The sequence below is a fragment of the Polypterus senegalus genome, chromosome 12, assembly GCF_016835505.1.
Source record: "Polypterus senegalus isolate Bchr_013 chromosome 12, ASM1683550v1, whole genome shotgun sequence".
Taxonomy (NCBI): domain Eukaryota; kingdom Metazoa; phylum Chordata; class Cladistia; order Polypteriformes; family Polypteridae; genus Polypterus; species Polypterus senegalus.
The window spans coordinates 157,851,468-157,873,840 of NC_053165.1; the positions used below are offsets into that span (position 1 = coordinate 157,851,468).

At 43.1% G+C, this 22,373-nt stretch overlaps 1 protein-coding gene across 2 annotated transcripts in view; it reads left to right on the top strand.

The window, feature by feature from the left end:
- evi5l (ecotropic viral integration site 5 like) overlaps positions 1-22,373 on the top strand; it is a 217,920-nt gene that overhangs the window by 73,816 nt on the left and 121,731 nt on the right. For both annotated transcript variants that reach the window (XM_039770457.1, XM_039770456.1), the window contains exons 7-10: positions 7,305-7,448; positions 11,157-11,246; positions 14,108-14,205; positions 17,894-17,954. In XM_039770457.1, the coding sequence (XP_039626391.1) occupies positions 7,305-7,448; positions 11,157-11,246; positions 14,108-14,205; positions 17,894-17,954 (393 nt within the window). The remainder of the gene's footprint in view (positions 1-7,304; positions 7,449-11,156; positions 11,247-14,107; positions 14,206-17,893; positions 17,955-22,373) is intronic.

Genomic DNA, 22,373 nt, shown 5'->3' on the forward strand with positions numbered 1-22,373 from the left:
CAATGAGAGAAGTCGCAAAATCAACCGGAATGTTCAGGCAAATGATAGAAATAAACCCCGATCTAAATCCGTTAAGTAGTTCTCTCGTGACAGACATACAGACAGACAGATGTTGGATTTTATATATACTTGCCGTGTCCACCGCTTCAAAGTGAAACAGGACAGTGAGGAGGATCCCGCCCAGCTCCCCACTCCTGACATCACACTTCCTCCTCCCCTCGGCCCACAGCCCCTGTCTTGGATTAGCGGGAATATATCACTCCTGCAAGCAAACTATGATTCTGAGCGTGATGAGAGAAGTCGCAAAATCTACCCGAATGTTCAAGCAAATGATATTTTGCACGATTTGACTGAAAAACTAATCAGCACATCGTCACTTCATAACAGGCTGAAGTTTTGAGTTTGGTATTTTTCTATCGAGCCATTGTAGTTGTAAACCGTCCTCAAGAAGCTGTGACACACAGACAGACAGCCATCGTTGAGATTATCAATGTTTTCTGGAAATTTTTTGCAGAATCTAAAGCTTGGACTCCTTGCCCTTAGATGATAGATTATGGTTGAGGAGGACAGAAAGCAAAAATCACTATAAAAACACTTAATCATTAAAAGAAAATCACTAAAATTCACAGTATATACACGTGTATTTATGTATTAAATCAGAAATTGCAATACCACCAGTATCCACTAGATGGCAGTAAGGTGAAAGGACAGTTGAAAGTAAAATTGCAGCAGTAGGCAAATTCTGATCTATGGATCACATTTATTTTTGTAGTTCTATTATATACTTATGTTCCTAGTGATGTGTAACATTCAGGTTTACTTAAAATGTTATGGTGAACTCTTTAATTAACATATCAAAAATAACAATATATATTAAGTACAATTGTTTGAACTTGTACCTTTTGAAAACTGAATTCTGTATGAGGGTGAACCCTGATTAATAAAACATTGTGAGGCAGCTGTTAACGTGGATGAAACGAGGCAACAAAACTGCTGGGATGCCACTCATCTCCAGTGGCAGCTGGGGTGCAGCATTTGGGGGTACAAACTGCAGCAGCACTTATCTGTTATATGCCTTTCATAGTTATTTATTATATTGTACCTTTCATATCTATCTATCTATCTATCTATCTATCTATCTATCTATCTATCTATCTATCTATCTATCTATCTATCTATCTATCTGTTATATAGTGCCTTTCATATCTATATTTCTATCTATTATATAGTGCCTTTCATATCTATATTTCTATCTATTATATAGTGCCTTTCATATCTATGTATCTATTCGTCTGTCTGTCTGTTATATAGTGCCTTTCATATCTATATTTCTATATTATATAGTGCCTTTCTTATCTATCTGTCTGTCTGTCAGTCATTTCATTCCACATGATCTCATGATCTTCATCGTAGTGTCAAAGCACATCTTGGCCTGTCCAGTACCAGACCTACAGAACAAATGCAGGCTAAAATGTATTATACCCTTTCCACCATGCTGCCCCATCTGTTGCCAGCGTTCCCATTTCTGCTGTGCTCCAGAACTTCAAGTCCCCTTTATTCTTCCTATAACGTGCCCTATAGATGTGGGAAGGAACAGATGCACCTGCCAGCCAAATTTTCTACTACACCTGTCTCTAAATTGCCAAATCCTCTGCCAACTTGCCCCGTACCCTATTCTGCCAAAACCCACACGATAATGCCCGCACCCCCACCTCCCTAATTTTCCATTAATGTGGATGTTTGTCGTATAACACGTCCATAGCATCAGTCCAATCCAAATCTTATTTTGCCTCTGTTAATACAGTGCCCAGTCCTTGTCCATTTCCACTGTACTCCTTAAATCCACATCATACAATCTCTAGTCCTCTGATTTTTCTCAAGTCTTCCATCCCAGTTTATCATTTAGCACACCAACAGAGTCATTGTCACCCTAATTTTATTCCACCCAGGCCTATGCAAGTTTGCCATGTATGTTGTTTCATTTACATTTTTCAGAAAGATATTTTAGGTCTCGTAACCCCAAACTTTGAACTTTGAAACAACATACAGGGAAAGCAAAAAAAAAAGCATTACTTACATTACTTCGTCTGGCATAACAAGACCTGGAAAATGTCCGTGTGTAAGCTCATCCTCGAAATTCTTAAGTCAGGCCGGTCCAGTCCAAGCTCCTTTATCTTCTTTTTTCTTCAAGTGAACGGTTTATGAAGGAGTGTTTTTATTAAAGAGATGAGCAAGTTTTCTTGGATTTGTAAAGTTCCACTTGAAGTTGCCATCTCCCTAAAATCGCGCTTGTTCATCTATAGTTATGTTAATGGCGGGTGTGAACTGTGAGCCGTGGGCGTGAAAGAGTGCCTCAAGGATTGTCCAATCAGATTAGATTAAAAAAAAAACCTTAAACAAGACTGATTTGCTGCCAATAAATATGGGCGTGTCTGCATCCCCGGGAAATTCTGAAAGCAACCAATTAAAGGACAGCCTCAGATCACCTGCTTGCCAAACTTCCATGGGGTATAAGCCTCAAAGTTAAATGAGCATTTGCTTAGTGATCCAGAGAAGACCAGCATTAGATCGGTCTAACAGTTTAAAATGGAGTGTGCAGTCGTCATACACTAGCAGGTCATCTCGTATCAGACTGTAAGTTAAGGGGTATTATGATCAATACGAGAGTAGAATATAATAATAAAGATGTAACAATTCTAGCTGCACTCATTAACAGCTCTTCTCTTATCATAAAAATGCAATTCCTTATTTTAAGGTGAAGTAACACATGCATTATAATAATACCAGTAACGGCACACTGCTATAACGATAACGTGCAGTGAATACACTCGAATTGAGCTTTCCTAGTTTTCACCCTCTTTCTTTCTCTGTACGTTTATCATTCGTTTGCTCAGAGGCTGATGTGCTTGCTGCTTTCTGAGCAGCTCTTCTATTCTTCACCCTAGCCGCCCGCTTCTTCTGTTCTTTCGTTGGCATCTTTTCACGTTAAAACTGATTAAGTCAGTGTTTGTGTTGCAATTACTGAGTACGTTTCCCTGACTTTTCAGTTAGGCTGGCACTTAAGTCTTCAATCTCCCTCAAGAATGATTTAAGAAAAGAAGAGTTAGGAGAATTGACTGCAAAGGTGGTAGGGAGTGAGAAAGGCGCCCGTACGCATGTACCACACAGCTGCCCTGCTGCCTGCTACCAAGAGTCGATTCTACAATAAAATAAAAAAAGGAATAACCTTGGAGGTCAATCATCACCCCCAAAGCAGATAGTAGACGTCACGCAGTATATGTGTACCAAATTTCATGTCAATAGGTCAAACGGTTTGCAAGATACAGGCGATTTAAAATCCTGGACAGACAAACGGACAGCCACAGTAGCGTATTATATATAAAGATTAGATGCCAATTTTCACTTAAAAGTCACACACGTGCTTCTTGTTAATTAAATTAATAAACAATTTCTTAAGATACCTTTGATAAAAATGTACTGGGGAACCGTCCTCTAGGTCTGTTGGAGAATCTTTTGTAACAGGGGTGTCGAACTCCGGTCCTGGATGACCACCATGGCTGCAGGATTTCATTCTAACCCTTTTCTTAATGAGTGACCTGTTTTTGCTGCTAATTCACTTCTTCTGAACTCATTTTATTTGAGTTGCTTTTGAAGACTCAGACCCCTTAATTGTTTCTTTTTCCTTAATTAACAGCCAAACAATAATGAGACACAAAACAGGGCCAGCAAACGGTGTCCATCATACGATATCTGAAAATAAAGAAAGGTGAAGGTCTCAGGAATGGCGATCTGCTCGGGACCCCCAAAATGTTTGAACAGAGCTCTTAATTGTAAAGAAAAAATCAACAATTTTGAAAATATCTGCTATCGCACAATGAGAGCAGCAGCAAGCCATGAAATTAAAGAACGGGTTTAATTAACAACAAGAATCGGCACCTCATTAAGCAATTGGTTGGAGTTTGAGGCCCTGACTTCATTGGTCTTCTGTTGACTCACTCACTTCACATTTCATTTCTGTTTAAGGAAAGAAATGAAACAATTCAGAGGAACAATGACGACATTCAGGGGAACAAATCTTAAAAAAAGCAATTCAATTAAAATGAATTCACAAGAAGTTAATTAGCAGCACAAACAGGGCACTCATTAAAAAAAAGGGTTAGAATGAAAACCTGCAGCCACGGTGGTCCTCCAGGTATGGAGTTTGACATCAGTGTTTTATAAGAACCAAGAGGCTGCAGGTAGCGTTTAAGGAATCTACTCTCTCTTGAATATATATATATATATATTGTCACAAAAGCCACGATGAGACAAAGCAAGGTTTGGGTCAGCCACCCGTATAATTTGTTTTCCTGGCTGCAAATTGTCTTTTCAAATGATAGCACTGCTGTGCACAAAACCGAGTCCAATACAGAACTGAGGGCATAGGGAAAAGGAGGAGGTTTTTAAAGGGGAAGACAAGAAGTGAGATCGTAGGGGTCGGGCTCATTGAGGTCTTCAGCCATTGGTTCGAGCCTGGACGTGACATCACAGGGGCCAGAGCCGGCAAGGTCTCCTTCGATAGGCTCGGTCCCGGAAGTGACGTCAGGAGAGCCAGGCAGAATCTTCCGGGCAAGGAAGAAAAAGAGTCAGTGCACTCTGCCACATCCTGGTATGTCTCAGAACTGTCCTTACCCGAGCCCTTTAGCTGCCTCCCATGCGCACGTGTGTGACAAAATATATATATACATTTTATATATATATATACGGTGGTGTGAAAAACTATTTGCCCCCTTCCTGATTTCTTATTCTTTTGCATGTTTGTCACACAAAATGTTTCTGATCATCAAACACATTTAACCATTAGTCAAATATAACACAAGTAAACACAAAATGCAGTTTTTAAATGATGGTTTTTATTATTTAGGGAGAAAAAAAATCCAAACCTACATGGCCCTGTGTGAAAAAGTAATTGCCCCCTTGTTCAAAACTAACCTAACTGTGGTGTATCACACCTGAGTTCAATTTCCTGATTACTGCCACACCTGTTTCAATCAAGAAATCACTTCAATAGGAGCTGCCTGACACAGAGAAGTAGACCAAAAGCACCTCAAAAGCTGGACATCATGCCAAGATCCAAAGAAATTCAGGAACAAATGAGAACAGAAGTCATTGAGATCTATCAGTCTGGTAAAGGTTATAAAGCCATTTCTAAAGCTTTGGGACTCCAGCGAACCACAGTGAGAGCCATTATCCACAAATGGCAAAAACATGGAACAGTGGTGAACCTTCCCAGGAGTGGCCGGCCGACCAAAATTACCCCAAGAGCGCAGAAACGACTCATCCGAGAGGTCACAAAAGACCCCAGGACAACGTCTAAAGAACTGCAGGCCTCACTTGCCTCAATTAAGGTCAGTGTTCACGACTCCACCATAAGAAAGAGACTGGGCAAAAACGGCCTGCATGGCAGATTTCCAAACCACTGTTAAGCAAAAAGAACATTAGGGCTCGTCTCAATTTTGCTAAGAAACATCTCAATGATTGCCAAGACTTTTGGGAAAATACCTTGTGGACTGATGAGACAAAAGTTGAACTTTTTGGAAGGCAAATGTCCCATTACATCTGGCATAAAAGGAACACAGCATTTCAGAAAAAGAACATCATACCAACAGTAAAATATGGTGGTGGTAGTGTGATGGTCTGGGGTTGTTTTGCTGCTTCAGGACCTGGAAGGCTTGCTGTGATAGATGGAACCATGAATTCTACTGTCTACCAAAAATCCTGAAGGAGAATGTCCGGCCATCTGTTCGTCAACTCAAGCTGAAGCGATCTTGGGTGCTGCAACAGGACAATGACCCAAAACACACCAGCAAATCCACCTCTGAATGGCTGAAGAAAAACAAAATGAAGACTTTGGAGTGGCCTAGTCAAAGTCCTGACCTGAATCCAATTGAGATGCTATGGCATGACCTTAAAAAGGCGGTTCATGCTAGAAAACCCTCAAATAAAGCTGAATTACAACAATTCTGCAAAGATGAGTGGGCCAAAATTCCTCCAGAGCGCTGTAAAAGACTCATTGCAAGTTATCGCAAACGCTTGATTGCAGTTATTGCTGCTAAGGGTGGCCCAACCAGTTATTAGGTTCAGGGGCAATTACTTTTTCACACAGGGCCATGTAGGTTTGGATTTTTTCTCCCTAAATAATAAAACCATCATTTAAAAACTGCATTTTGTGTTTACTTGTGTTATATTTGACTAATGGTTAAATGTGTTTGATGATCAGAAACATTTTGTGTGACAAACATGCAAAAGAATAAGAAATCAGGAAGGGGGCAAATAGTTTTTCACACCACCGTATATATATATATATATATATATATATATATATAAAATGTATATATATATTTTGTCACACACGTGCGCATGGGAGGCAGCTAAAGGGCTCGGGTAAGGACAGTTCTGAGACATACCAGGATGTGGCAGAGTGCACTGACTCTTTTTCTTCCTTGCCCGGAAGATTCTGCCTGGCTCTCCTGACGTCACTATATATATATATATATAAAATCCTAAGCCTAAAAGTGCATCGATTTTATGTGATGTATTTGGCTTATTTTAAAACCTTCTTTTTCACAATTTATCAAACTTTAATGTGATGTTGTAAGATTTTCAGATTCTTACTTTGGTTTTTAAATTATTTAACTAAATTTAAGTTATAAACTACAATATCAAGAAAGTCGTGGTTTTTAATATCAAGAAAGTTGTGGTTTTTATTTTTGATCGAGCAAACTTTCTTTCACATGAACAAACTATTTAAAAAAAATTATCTATTCATAGTGTTTGTATTTCAGTATTTAGTAAGCTGAAGGTCGATGTTATGCCGCAACTGGGGGTTGGGCGCCAAAGGCTCCAGTGTGGCTTGCCCCCCTAGTTTCAGTATATTATTATTGGTTTTTACATAATAAAGGTAAATTTAAATAAGCTGCCTAAAATAAAAATCAAAATGTAAGCTACTTGGACAGCAGGATATGACTGAAAGATTTATGGGAAGCCTATCAGATGCACATGATGACATATACAGTAGGTTGATGGCTCTCCTGGACTCCTGGCTGAGTAAAGCTTTTTGAGTGGAAGTGCCCCATCTTAAAACTGCTGTCTGAAACATAACTGTGATGGTGCAAGTGGTTGAAATAGCAGAAGTAGCAACAACGTTTGAAGAGGGTGTCTCTGAGAATACATGCAGTAAGAATACTGTCCATAGTATTATAATCCATAATATTTGTAATAAGGCCTAGGATGCGCAGTAAAGACTTCTGATTGTCTCATTTCAGGAACAGCTACCAGAGCTGAACGTCCACTTCCGCTCTCAGAGCTTTCATACTTCGATGTACGCCTCTTCCTGGTTCCTCACACTCTACCTCACATTCTTCCCTTTGCCTGTCGCAACACGGATATTTGATATCTTCATGTACGAGGTGAGACTCTCTTCTCTTACTTACCTGTGATTCAGTAGCTAATAGATAATAACTTAAACATTGACCAGTGTGATGGACTGGGGTTTTTACCCGGCCGGGACACCTTAGTGATGGAAGGGAACTTATGTGGGGCATTTGCCCCCTCAGAATGGCAGAGTGCTGTCCCTCAGGCTTGGTACAGTGCCACGGGCTTGCCGCTTGGAAGCTCAGCCCTGTTGGAGCCCGTGGTCGTTGCCATGGGGTACGTGGAAAACTGCCATGCCCCCTTTATTCTAGCACTTCCGCCACCCCTGGAAGGAAATCACAGGACACCTAGAGCACTTCCAGGTGCTCTTTAAAAGGAGCCGCCTCACTGCATTTGGGGAGCCAGCGTCGGGAGGAAAAGACTGAAGCTCGCCAGAGGAGGAGTGGAGGCGGAAGGACAGAGAGAAGAAGACAAAGTGCTGTGTGCTTTACATTTGTGCTCTTGGTACTGTGCATTGGTGGGGAACACAGGACAAGCAAATAAATGTGTGTGTCGCAAAGACTTGTGCCTGTTGTTTTGGGCGTCTGGGGAGCTGGAGTGCCCCCTGGTGGCCACACCTGCTTGACCAGTCTGTGCAGTGAGGTGACTTGTCTGCTTTCAAGACCTGATCAGTGCAGAGTCTCCTCTTATTGGTCAAAACTGATTAGGTGGTTGGACGTGCCTACAGCAGAGCGGTCAAGTTAGCCAAAAAGTGTGTGTATTGCTCACTCCTCTGAATATCTGGTTCCATGTTTTCTTTATTCCCATTAAAAAGAAGTAAATATTTTATATACATTTCAAATTAGGGTTATTTATTATTATATTAATGCTTACACAGCAAGAAGAAGCCCCATCAGCAAAAATAAAATGCTAGAGGTACTTGAACAAATGTTATTTAACACGATACATTTGCAGTGCCGAGCACCAGCTTAGTGCTACAAGACCCATGTCGTGAGCATTTTGTAATTTGCAGAGGCACTACGAGTGGGGAAAAAATGTGCATATTAATATGGCAGAGCGTGGCATCAGCACATGTGGCTTGTAAGGATCTAGGCTTCTTTTTGTTATTGCTTTTATGGCTTGCTGACCTAACAACATGAGGAATGCGGGTCAGCTAGTAAGACCACGGCAGGGTGAGAACAGCGAGAAAAGTTAAAGAGCAAGCAAGAGCCAGGCAGGTCCAAGGGCAGGCCTCTTTAATTAATTTGGAGGTGTCCAGTGGGCAGCGGCTGGGTAACATTTATATCACGGCATTTACAATAAAAAGCCAGTCGGACTCGCCTGGAAAAGCACCTCCTGTGTGGCTTATGGGGGCATCAGAGTACCAAGTCATGGTCCGCACAGAGTACCAAGTCCTGGTCCGCACAGAGTACCAAGTCCTGGTCATCAGCGCAGAGTCAAGTCAGGGCACAGAGCACCAAGTCATCAGAGTATCAAGTCAGGGTCATCAGCGCAGGCAAGTCAGTAGTACCAAGTCAGGGTCTATCAGCGCAGCACCGTCAGGGTCGGTATCAAGTCAGGGTCCATCAGCGCAGAGTACCAAGTCAGGGTCGGTCCGCACAGAGAGTACCAAGTCAGGGTCGGTCCGGGCAGAGCACCAAGTCAGGGTCGGTCCGCACAGAGTGCCAAGTCAGGGTCGGTCCAGGCAGAGTATCAAGTCAGGGTCTATCAGCGCAGAGCACCAAGTCAGGGTCTATCAGCGCAGAATATCAAGTCAGGGTCCGGGCAGAGTACCAAGTCAGGGGCTATCAGCGCAGAATACCAAGTCAGGGTCGGTCCAGGCAGAGCATCAAGTACAATACAATACAATACAATACAGTTTATATTTGTTTAGCCCAAAATCACACAAGAAGTGCCACAATGGGCTTTAACAGCCCTGCCTCTTGACAGCCCCCCAGCCTTGACTCTCTAAGAAGACGAGGAAAAACTCCCAAAAAAAAACCTTGTAGGGAAAAAATGGAGGAAGACTCGGGAAAGGCAGCTCAAAGAGAAACCCCTGTCCAGGTAGGTTGGGCGTGCAGTAGATGTCAAAGAGAAATGGGGTCAATACAATACACAGAACAGAACAAATCCTCAATACAGTATAAAAATAAAAATTGTACAAGTATGCAGCAGGATTTAATAGTAGATGATATCACATAATATGATTTGGATTTGTTTTGAGTCCTGGAGACCTCATTCATCAAGCTGCCTCCCCCATTTGGCCATTCCACAGCTGAGACAGAGCTAATCCGATGAAAGGACCCCACTTTCCCACGATTCCTGCGATCCTCCATCAAGGATGACTTTACCTTAGGCAGGCAAGACAAAGTTGGCAGGTGGGCTGTTTCAAAAAACTGATAGTAAAGATCGCATTAGCGCAAACTAACGGAAATTATTACTCAGTGTAATAACGGAACAGCAAAAAGAGATTGAATATATTGTTTGGATTTAAACTTTAAGTTGTTGACTTGTAGATCGTCTAATTTGTGTTGCCATCAGGGAAAAGTAGTGTTGCTTCCCAATGAAGAGGCGTATCCGCGAGAATTAAAAGATTTGTTGTTTGGTGAAAGTCAAATCCACATACGTGAGTGGCAGAGACGCAAAGTGGCTGTCATGCCCACGGTCCCTCACTTCTCATTCGTGTGAATGCTATTGTCAGACACAGTTCCTGCGCTCCTCAGCTCCAAGCGGTGTCGGAAATAAAAGATAAAGTAGAACGTTGTAAAGAATTTCAAAAACGTTGGCGCGATACACATGCAGAGCAGGTTAGAGATTATGAAAGTACGAAAATTCAAATGTCTCAGAAAACTGATAGTAAAGATCGCATTTGTGCTAACAAACGGAACTTATTACTCGGTCAAATAACGGAACAGCAAATAGAGATTGAATGTATTATTCGGATTTAAAGTGTAAGTCAGAGACTTGTAGATCGTCTGATTCGTGTTGCCATAGGAGAAAAGTAGTGTCTCTTCCCAATGAAGAGGCGTATCTGCGAGAATTAAAAGATTTGTCGTTTGGTGAAAGTGAAATCCACATACGCTGTCACGCTTGGGTCACAGAGTTGCACAGATACACCGGAGATTTTACAGACAGAAATGTCATTCAGACACTTCAAACAAACATAAGTCTCTTTCAGGAGTGAATGGAGCTCTGTGTGTAGTCGGATGGGTCAGTTCCATCTCTCAATTAAAAGAATAGAAAATCTTCCTCTTCATAGGGGCGCACCTCAGGAGCGGGACCCCCAAAACAGGAGCAGAGGATGTCTGGGGGAGAAGGGAGACAAGGCAGTGAGACAAAAGGACAGCTGCAGTACAGGCTTTTAAATATTTGAAGCGCTGCGCGAGATGCAGATCATGTGGTGTGGCAGCACGCCAGACGCTCATCGAGCAAAGATGAGGTAAAAAAAAAAAAGCTGTATTTGTTTCCCATTGTATCATCGTTTAAGAGGGGGTCTCGGAGGAGCGACTGCGTCTCCTTGGGGTGCGTTCAGCCCCCCTCTTCACAAAATGAGTGCCAGAGATACTGTACGTAGTGCAGGCCATGGGGCTTGGCGAGCAAAGCGAGCAGGGGGAAAAGCCCCCTAGTATACAAAAAAAAAAAAAACACGGACCCTTTGTTTTTTGAAATGATTAGTTTGTGAGTTTGGGCAAGTAAGCCTTTGATTAAGATCCGTTTGGCGTGATAAATCTAACTGGTTTTCTGTTTAATGTTGTTAATCACAGGGGCTGGAGATCATTTTCCGGGTGGGAATCGCTATTCTGCAGTATAACCAGGCAGAGCTGATCCAACTGGACATGGAGGGGATGTCACAGGTAAAGGAATTTTCAGTTTACCTTAAAGTCGCCAAAGTGTATTCAGTATTGAGATTTTCTCAAGGTCCACTTACTGAGAGGTTTAGAAGTGAAACCACAGCATGAAAAGCATATCGTGTCTGTTTCGCACAGAAAGTTAACTCATCGCTGACTAGATAACCTGTTGAGTTCTACACTCAGATCTTTGTCATCTGCGTCTTAACTGTAAGCCATGTCACTATTCTTGTTTCCTTTTGTTTCTTTTTTGTTTATTAGCCAGCAGTCATACCACATACCCTTTAGAAGAGATCATCCACCTGAAGCTAAACATGTTCAGACCCTCAGACCCAGCCAGTACTTGGATGGGAGACCATCTAGGAAAAGCTTGGGTTGCTGCTGGCAGAGGTGTTGGTGAAGCCAGCAGGGGGCACTTGCTCCCTGCTTGGATCCCAGTGCAGTCGTGGTGACACTGTGCTGTCAAAAGTGGCACCTTTTATCAGATGAGCTGTAAAACCGAGGTCCTGACTCTCTGTGGGCATCCTTACCATACCATACCATAACATTTTATTTGTTGAGCGCAAAGAGTAGGGTGTATCCTGATATCCTGGCTAAACTGTCCATCATGGTCTGGTCATTCTTGCCCCCTAATCCTCCCCTGTCTCTAACTTGTTAGCTGTCACCTCTGTACCACCTTACAGCTCATGTGTGGTGAGCGTACTTGTGCCAAATGTCTGCCGTCACATCATCGAGGTGGATGCTGCACATCAGTGGTGGTTGAAGTGGCTCCTCTCTATTCAAAGGTCTTCGTGTGTCTTGAAAAACATTATATACAGGGTGTAAAAGGTGCTATATAGGCACCTGACCCGACACAGACTCGCACCCGGAGCCACATTTAAAAACAAAAGAACTTCCCTGTGACCCCCACAGGCACAACACAGTCCCCAGTACACAGATAAAGCACTCCAAACACACTCTTCTCTGGCACCATCACTCCTCCTCCAACCTTCGTCCTCCTCCTCCTCCAACCTTCGTCCTCCTCCTCCTGACTCTGGCCATGAGTGGTGGCTGCTGGCCCCTTTTTAGTTCCGGCTGCACTTCCAGGTATGGCGAATACGCTGCACATATGGGCTCAGGGGTCCCAGCTGCAGCACCCAAAGGCAATTCCCATGTAGCCCTGCGGTAAACCGAGGCACCGCTCCAACCCCGGTGCGGCCATCTAGCGTCCAGTGGGAGGTATTGCACAGTCCATGGCTGCTCCCCCTTAACATATAGCAAAGGGGCGCCCCGGCCGTCCGCCACAAGGGTGAGTCAAAATTATGTTAACATTTGAATGGAGGAAACAATTTATTCACAAAACATACTTCATATGTGCAATGATGATTTACAGGAATGTCTCAACCTGTCCGCCATCCCGTTCAACACACAAAAACCAACGAGCAACAGTGCCATTTAAAGCCCGGACACACATTTTGCAAGGAACAGATGACACCACAGTCCGTGTTCTGTCCTTCAGGTCATTGATATCACTAACTTTCCTGCTATACACGCCATAACCAGAAATCGCAGGGTGTCAAATCAGGGGAGTATGGAGGCCATGGCAGCGGCCCACCATGACATATCCATCGACCTGGAAAGGTGTGGTCAAGATAAAAAGAATCCATTAGTGTTAACTTAATTTTGACTCGCCCTGTAAATCCAGTGTCTTCTTCACACATCCTCTTCAGTATTTCATTATTGAAAGGCGCTTGTTTTTTTGTATTGGCCACAACACTTCAAATCACGTTATATTGGCCCTCATAATTCTTTTTGTCAGTCAGTCATTTTCTAATCTGCTTCGTCCTGAACTGGGTTGGTCGGGGCGGGCAGAATGTTGGTGCCTACCCATGCCAGTATATGCAGCAAGTCAGCCACAAACCCTGCACAGGGTGCCAATCCATTGCGGGGCAAACACACATGTACACACACACACACACACACACTCTCTAGGGTCAATTCAGTACCGCCAATCTACCTAACCTTCATGTCTTTGGACTGAATCACCCAAAGGAAACCCATGCAGACGCCATGCAATGAGGACCCGGAACACAAACCCTTCTTCTACTCAATGCAAGGCAGTAGTGCTACAACCGCGCCATCATGCTGCCTCTTAATTATTTTTGTACTACTGGCATATTTATGTGAATATTTTTTAGGGACCTGAAAACAACTGGTGTGTGTCATCACATTACATGACATCTAGTTGTGGAGGATGTCCAACTTGAAGCTTTCAGCTGCTGACCCCGTCACCTTAGTATGACAGATTATACAACTAGAAATCTCAGGGTTTGTCACATTAGACGATGGCGTTAACGACTTTCCAGCACAGTTTCACACTTCCAGAGAATCGTGAGCTTGCCCATTTTCTGCCAGCCAATAAGACACTGCTGCAGTTGTGGTCTTTGTGTATTTTTTTTTTCTCCCAATACTATTGTGGCACATAAAACATAAGGCATCTTTTGTTTATCAGGTCCAAAACACTCGCGTCACTTATTACGCGTGTTTCTGAGCGACTGCTCATTGGTTGTCAGCTCTTGCATTCACAGAACCCACTTTTACGACTTAAAACAAAATCATTTTATTCAGTAGATGCCAGTTGAAGGCTGCTTGGACTGAGGCTCTGGGTATGTCAGACTACACGACTGCTGATCTGACTTGCTAAGGTTAAGTAAATAAAGTCTATAGTTGCTGGATAAACCGTGACGTGTAAAGTGTGTTGTCGAGGCAATTTCTAATTTTGTTTTTGTAGCAATGTTTCACAAGCTGCAGAAGTAAAGCAGCGTTAAGATTTGAGTTGATGTAAAGACTCCAGTGCATTAAAGACGTTTTAAAACTTTTTATTGCAGCACTTCCAGAAGGTCATCCCTCATCAGTTTGACAGCTGCCCAGATAAACTTGTCCTGAAGGCTTATCAAGTCAAATACAACCCAAAGAAAATGAAAAGGTATGGCGTGGGAACGCTGGGCATGTGTGTGTGTTGGCATGCACTCCGGGTATCATGTGGTTTTTACTTGTATATTTGATATGCATTCAATAATCGGGTTTAATTTGGACTACTTGAATGGTCCATAACAAATATTCATGTTGTTTCTCTTGTTAACTAATTTAATCAATGTTGGCTTTGTTCAGAATTATTTAACTGGTGTTTTGCTGTCTTTACTTGAAACTTTAATAGGAATAAACTGTTTTAACAAAGTTTAAAATGTAAATTACTGCTCTTACACTCGCACTTACGTCACCGAAGCCAAACTGACCAATCAGATGGCTCAGTGGGACTGACCAGAATTTTAAAATACAAGGTTACAGCTTTTTGACTTGCGTATTTCTGATTTAAAGTGTAAAAAGCCTTCAAGATTATCTGCTGGGCTGTGGATGTAATAAAACTAAAGTTTGTCTTAATGGGAATCACCCAGGAAATGTATTAATACAGCGTTTCTCAACCTTTAAGTATTTGCGACCCGAGTTTTCATAACAGTTTTAATCACACCCCCCTAACGTTTTTTTGAAACCCTAATACAATTTATTCCTATATTTTTGCTGCCGATACACCGCTACAAGTGTAATATTTCCCTACGAATAGCGAAATTACGCCACATATGGCAACACTACCCACCTCTTCTTATTTCTCGCACTTTCACGGCAAGTTTCAATCTTTGCCGAATTTACTAGAGATGCACCTGCTAGTATAAATGTGAACTTTGTCTCACCGAGGCCATATTTCAGTTTGGGTGTTTGACTTAAGTACTCGATAGTGTTCGTAGTAACTCGAATATATGTTGTGTGGCGAGTGGCTGGGGCTGTTACCCAGCTGGGACGCCCAGGAGGACCGGAGGTGGGCTTGCGCCTCCACCAGACCACAAGGGGGCGACCATCCTAGTGGCTTTGGGGACCACGGGTACAGAGATTGGAAGGTCAACCCTGTAGGAGCCCATGCTCACTGCCAAGGGGTGCCCTGATGCCTTCCAGGTGTGGCAGAAGTGCTGGGGGGAAGAGGACCGGAGACACCCGGAGTGCTGCCCGGTGCGCAGCTGGCACTTCCACCACACTGGGGAGTGCCGATGGAAGATTGCCAGGAAGCGCCTGGGGCTCATCCGGGTGTGTTTAAAAGGGGCCGCCTCCCTCCATTCGATGGCTGGAGTCGGGTGGAAGAGGAGTGGAGGCGGACCTGAGAAGAGAGAAAGGCATTGTTGAGGACCAGGACGTTGGCGTGATTGGTGCTACGGCACTGGGTTGTGTGTGTTCACATTTGTAAATAGTGTATGATAAACGTGTTGTGGTGATTAAGAACATGTCTACCTGTCTGTGTCCGGGCTGTTCCCCACAGTTGTAAAAACCAAACATTTTTAAGCTCACCACCATGGATACATTTTTAATTGGGTGCAAACAAGCATCGGACAGATGTGAAGCATCAACAAGCGCGGAGAAGAGCGTCGTTACGAAGGTTAAATCAAGAAAATGTTCAGAAGAGTATTTAAATTTTGGATTCGCGAGAACTGAAGTAGCCGGCGAGGAGAGGCCCCTTTGTGTTATTTGTTCAATAGATGTATTTTTCATATTTTCGATTCTTGTTTTCTTTTTTTCACATTTTCGCGCCCCCTTTTTTGTTACGGGGGTGCGCCCCATATTGTTGAGAACTACCGTATTAATATCTTACATGTGAAAAGACTTTTTCAGTACACACACACACACACATATTCATGTACCTGCTTGATCCACTTCATTGTCACAAAGGCCCAGGGCCTGTCCCAGCAGCACACTGCACTGTTATGAAATGACATCAAAGGCAACGCCAAAGGGGAAGGAAACTGCCAAAACCCTGGCTCAAAAGACTGAAAAAATGAAAAATCGTATTCATTTTATTAACCACCCGAAGTCTCGAAATGACGAGAAATCCAGTAACAGGTTTCAAAAACCGTCTAACAAAATCCGAAATCAAAGTTCAAAATCAAGCCAAAGGTCAAAATCCAACACGTGAAAATGTAAAATCAAAAAAAATATATATATGTTGGCACATATATAAGACAAAAGATATCATATATAGGTATGTGGTCATGCAAAGTACGACAACTGGGCTGAAAAAATGTTGGGGTGCCAACCGGGTCACCCTGATTCCCGTATATACTTGCATATAAGTTATGTCTTGAAACCCAAAAAATTGTTCATAACATCAGACTGTCTTCTCCAGGCTGTTGGAAGAGAAAGAGCTGATACCATTAATGACAGCCCATCATTCAACACCCCCCCCCACCCCCCCGCAGGGTGGGACTGCTTACCCGAGATGAGTCAAGAGGGTGAGCCACAGCCATACATGTGTGTCAAGTTTAAGAAAAACCGATGACAACGATAAAGAGTTGGTGTACCAGCCTGGTCACCCGTGTGATTGATTTTGGAAAAGTAAACAAAACATGCGCGGTTACCGCAGATGTGAGTTCAGAACAGAACTGTCCCAAGGAGGCGGAGCTTCCGGTTTTTGGGTCCTTCCAACAGGAAGAGGTGGATCCAGGTGAGTGGACTCTGGAATTGATGTCAGAGGAGTCCACAGATGAGGAAGAGAGGAAGGTGTTAAGACTCGGCGCCAGTTCCTGGAGCAGCGTTAGAATTACAGTCACCAGAGCCTTCCAGCTGTCCCCTGTACGCATGCGTGTGTCACAATGTAATATAGCTATACGCTGTAGTTGATCAGCAAAGCATGTAGAGAGAATCTCTGATGCTTCAACCTTCCAAAAATATTAAATACTGTGACAGTTTAGGGCTGTTTCGCTCCCTTGAACCCCGTCCAAGACTCCAGACACCAGGTTAAAGTCCAAAACCAAACTATATTTATTATCAACAGTGCACAAAGCACCCTCTCCTCCACAATACTCATTAATACACAATAATAAATCAATAATCACAATCCTCCACTCCCAGACGCATTGCCCTCCTACCACCCAGCTCAGCTCGCCGTCTGGGAGCTCTCACAGTCCTTTTATTCTCCCTGACCCGGAAGTGTTCCCAATCCCCAGTCCACGTGATTCACTATCACTTCCGGGTCAGGCACAAGTCCTTTTCCTTCACCCCGGAAGCACGTCGCTCTTCCTCTGACGCACTTCCGGGTTATAGGGCACAAAGGAATCTTCGGTCCTCCCTGCAGGTCCCACTTGGGGGCCCCTGTGGTATCCAGCAGGGCCGAGGATAAAAACTACAAAGCCCATGACTCCCTGCTGGTCTTCGGGGCACCTCCATACTGCAGGGAGGGCTCCATCTGGCGGTCTGGGGGGTATTGGCCGGGATGACAAGCCGGCCAAAGACCACAATACGTTGAGAAAAAACAAGAATTCTAAGAAAGCAAAGTTTTAAATTAGGAGGTGGAGGAGCTTTGGCGTGTGCGCTGATCACAGTGCGTTGCTGCACCCACCACACGATGAACCACCTGGACTGGGACCCCTCAGCACCACGCTGGAACACTGTGAGGTTTTTTTTTTTTTATGGTGGCTGGAGTGCCAATCCTGCCACCAACCCAGACGTTTTCCCTGTAAGTTGGAGGTCAGGGCAGAATAAAAACAATTTTGACAAGAAATTGAACTACAGTATAAACAAGAAGAATTGTCGGCCTTGTAGTCAACAGAATCTGTTGTTGTCTTGTGTTTCAGGTTAGAGAAGGAGTATACCACTATCAAAAATAAGGAGATGGAGGAGCAAATTGAAATCAAGGTGAGAATCCAATAAGTAATAAAGACCAGTCAATCTTTGATGGTTCTTATCTTTTATAATGCATACGTACACTGTAACCCTAACCAGCTGTAGCTGCGTTTGTCGTGGGTTTCCAAACAGTTCAAAATAATTCAAATGCAACTACCAGACAAGCATTCTACCTCTAGTATGACACGCCATATATAAAAACTCCACAGTCCAAGTGTCTTCTTCAAAAAATAAAGGAATAATGTTGATGATATACACCCAAAAAAATAAAAGGGGGAAATGGAAACTTCTGATATTCTACTTGAGGATTAAGTATCTGGGATCCATTTCTTAAGGTTTCTACATGTTATCTCAGTCACCAAATCTACGTACATAACGGTCGGAAAACTATACGCCCTTAACGGCTATCTGACTAACTTCATTCTAAGGGCGACTCTACTGTCACGTTGATTTAACGTTACAGACATTCCATTTTCTTTTAACTTATCTACAGTCGTGGCCAGAAGTTTTGAGAGAATGACCCAAGTGTTGGTTTTCACCAAGTGTGCTGCTTCAGTGTTTTTAGATCTTTGTGTCAGATGTTTCTCTGGTACACTGAAGTAGAATTACAAGCATTTCAGAAGTTTCAAAGGCTTTTATTGACAGTTCCATGAAAGAGTCCATATTTGAAATGTTGGCCCTTCTTTCTTTTTCAAGACGTCTGCAATTCACCCTGGCAGGCTGTGCGTCATTCAACTTCTGGTCCAAATCCTGACTGATGGCAGCCCATTCTTGCAGAATCAATGCTTGAAGTTTGTCAGAATTGGTGGTTTTTTGATTGAGGATTGACCACAAGTTCTCAAATGGATTAAAGGTCTGGAGAGTTTTCCTGGCCATGGACTTCAAATTTCAAGGTTTTGTTCCCCAAGCCACTCAGTTCTCACTTTTGCCTTATGATCTGGTGCTCCATCATGTTGGTCACCAAACTGTTCTTGGACTGTTGGGAGAAGTTGCTCTCAGTGGATGTTTTGGTCCCATTCTTTATTCATGGCTGTGTTTTGTGAGTGAGCCCTGCACTCCCTTGGCTGAGAAGCAGCCCCACACATGAATTGTCTTTACTGTTGGCCTGACATAGGACTGATGGTAGCACCGCTCACCTTTTCTTTTTTCTGGATGCCTCAAACAATCAGAAAGGGGATTCATCCGAGAAAATGACTTGACTCCAGCAGTCCAGTCCCAGAATATCAGTCTGTCGCTGATGTTGTTCTTGGCTTCTTTGCTGCCCTTCTTGATACCCACCAGGCCATCCTCCAAAAGTCTTCACCTCACTCACACCTGCCTGCTGCCATTCCTGAGCAAGCTCTGCACTGGTGGTGCCCGCAGCTGAATCAACTTTAGGAGACGCTCATGGTGCTTGCTAGACTTTCTTGGGTGCCCTGAAGCCTTCTTCACAACAACTAAACCTCTATATTCTAACTCAGCCAGCGTGACAGAGTGCTCTCCAGCCTTGTCCTCCTCTACACTCTCACCTGAGTTAACGAGAGGATCACCGAAATGATGTCAGTGTTGTGGAGAAATCTTCAGAAAAAACGAGCAGGGTCTTCAGAAAGACTTTATTGCATAGAATAGAAAACAATTGCAGAGCACACAAAGCGTGTCTCAGTTCATGAAGTGAGCCCAGTGGTTTGGGTGCGGTTCATCGTTATGTCAGTTCTAATCACTAAAACATCCCCACTTCGTACATAATTCTCGTCGTTCCCTTTACATGTTATCTTTCATAATAATGACCTTGTGCTCTACCTGTTTTCATAACCATTACCTCGCCTTGTAAACTTCCTTCCCCTAATAATAATCAGTCTTTTCATAACAATCATTAGGCCTCGGAGGTTGCGCTTGCTGCCATGCCTGGAGATCACCACTATCTGATCAGGTTTTACATTCCTCACATTCCCAGTCTTGAGCTAATAAAAATTGGAGGCCTTTTAATTGATCGGCCCTCATCATTAAGTTGGAACCAGGATGACCCACATATGAAAAACTGAACTGTTCAATTAATACTTGCTTGTTGCACCAGCATCCAGTAAGACTAAAATCATAGGCAGCTGTGCTGGTAAGCGCATCACGCAGCTTTACTGATAAGAGCTAAGCTTCTGGAGCCGGAAGCAGGCAAGAGGCCTTAAATGTGCAAGCATATTGCTAACGCCTTTAATAATGAACCCTTACATTTTTACATTACTTAAAACCAGCGGATATAGTATGTGTTGCTTTACCTTGATTAAATAAGATATTGATTCCTGGGGAAGGATTGACTTTGGAACTTAAATGCCATCTAGAATGTATGTATACAGGCTAATGTTACAGCCTGAGAGCAAAGGAGGCTGCGTCATCGGCCAGTGACGCGCAGCCACAACAGTCTGACTTACCAATACAGGGACTAACTTCCAGTGCTCGGTGTGATGATGCTGGAAGTGCTGCAGCCCATCCTTCTAAATGCCATTTGAGTGCTTATATGTTTTACATCCATATGAAAAAGTTTGGGAACCCCTCTCTGCCTAAATAATAATTGACTCTACTTTCAACAAAAAAGAAAACAGTGGTATGTCTTTCAGGAATGTTTTCCGAACGAAGATTTTTAGTGAAGCCGTATTTAGTTGTATGAAATTAAATCAAATGTGAAAAACTGGCTGTGCACAAATGTGGGTCCCCTTGTCATTGTGCTGATTTGAATGGCTGTCACTGCTCAGTGCTGATTACTTGATATGATGAGCGTGTTAAGCCTTGAACTTCACAGACAGGAGTGTCCAGTCATGAGCGGTCAAAGGTATTTAAGGTGGTCAGTCGCAAGTTGTGCTTCCTTCCCTTTGACTCTCCTCTGAAGAGTGACAGACAGCATGAGATCATCAAAGCAATTCTCAAAAGATCTGAAAACAAAGATTGTTCAGTCTCCTGGTTTAGGGGAAGGCTGCAAAAAGCCATCTCAGAAGTTTAAACTGTCAGTTTCAACTGTAAGGAATGGAATCAGGAAATGGAAGGCCACAGGCACAGTTGCTGTTAAACCAAGCAGGTCTGGCAGGCCAAGAAAAATACAGGAATGGCATATGCAGAGGCAGGATTGTGAGAATGGTGACAGACAACCCACAGATCACCTCCAAAGACCTGCAAGAACATCTCGCTGCAGATGGTGTATCTGTACATCGTTCTATACTTCAGTGCAATTTGCACAAAGAACATCTGTATGGCAGGGTGATGAGAAAGAAGCCCTTTCTGCTCTCACACCACAAACAGAGTCGCTTGTTGTATGCCAATGCTCATTTAGACAAGTCGGATTCATTTTGGAACAAAGTGCTTTGGACTGATGAGACAAAAATGGAGTTATTTGGTCAGAACAAAAAGCGCTTTGCATGGCGGAAGAAGAACACCTCATTCCAAGAAAAACACCTGCCACCTACTGTCAAATTTGTTGGAGGTTCCATCATGCTGTGGGGCTGTGTGGCCAGTTCAGGGACTGGGGCCCTTGTTAAAGTTGAGGGTCGGATGAATTCAACCCAATATCAAGAACTTCTTCAGGATAATGTTCAAGCATCAGTCACAAAGTTGAAGTTACTTAAGCAGGGGTTGGATATTCCAACAAGACAATGACCCAAAACACAGTTGGAAATCTACAAAGGCATTCATGCAGAGGGAGAAGTACAATGTTCTGGAATGGCCGTCACAATCCCCTGACTTGAATATCATCGAAAATCTATGGGATGATTTGAAGCAGGCTGTCCATCAAATGTAACTGAACTGGAGAGATTTTGTATGAAGAATGGTCAGAAATACCAACATCCAGAATCCAGACACTCAATGGCTATAGGAGGACAGCGTCTAGAGGCTGTTAGATTTGCAAAAGGAGACTCAACTAAGTATTGATGTCATATCTCTGTTGGGTGCCCACATTTATGCACCTGTCTAATTTTGTTATGATGCATATTGCATATTTTCTGTTAATCCAATAAACTTAATGTCACTGCTGAAATCCTACTGTGTCCATAAGGCATGTCAGATATTACAAGGAAGTTGCTACTTTGAAAGCTCAGCCAATGATAAACAAAAATCCAAAGAATTAAGAGGGGCTCCCAAACTTTTTCATATGACTGTATGCGCTAGCCTGAGAGCTTACCCCTCACTCACTCAGTTAAAGGTCCAACACACAGTTTGTTTTTAGTTTTCTGTTAAAAGAAAATCTGCCTGCTTGCTTCCTTGAAGAACATGAAAACCTTGGCTCACAGCTTGATTCACAGAAATTCGAAACAAAGCAAGTGAGAAGGACAAGCGGCCTCTCTAACAAAATAAATGGCGTCTTTTTAAAGTTGCTCCAAGCCTGGGCTTATCATAGCTAAAAGCACTAAAACTGATAATAAAGCATATTGATCCTTAATCAACATTCTCAACATCAGCAGGTCCTTTTGT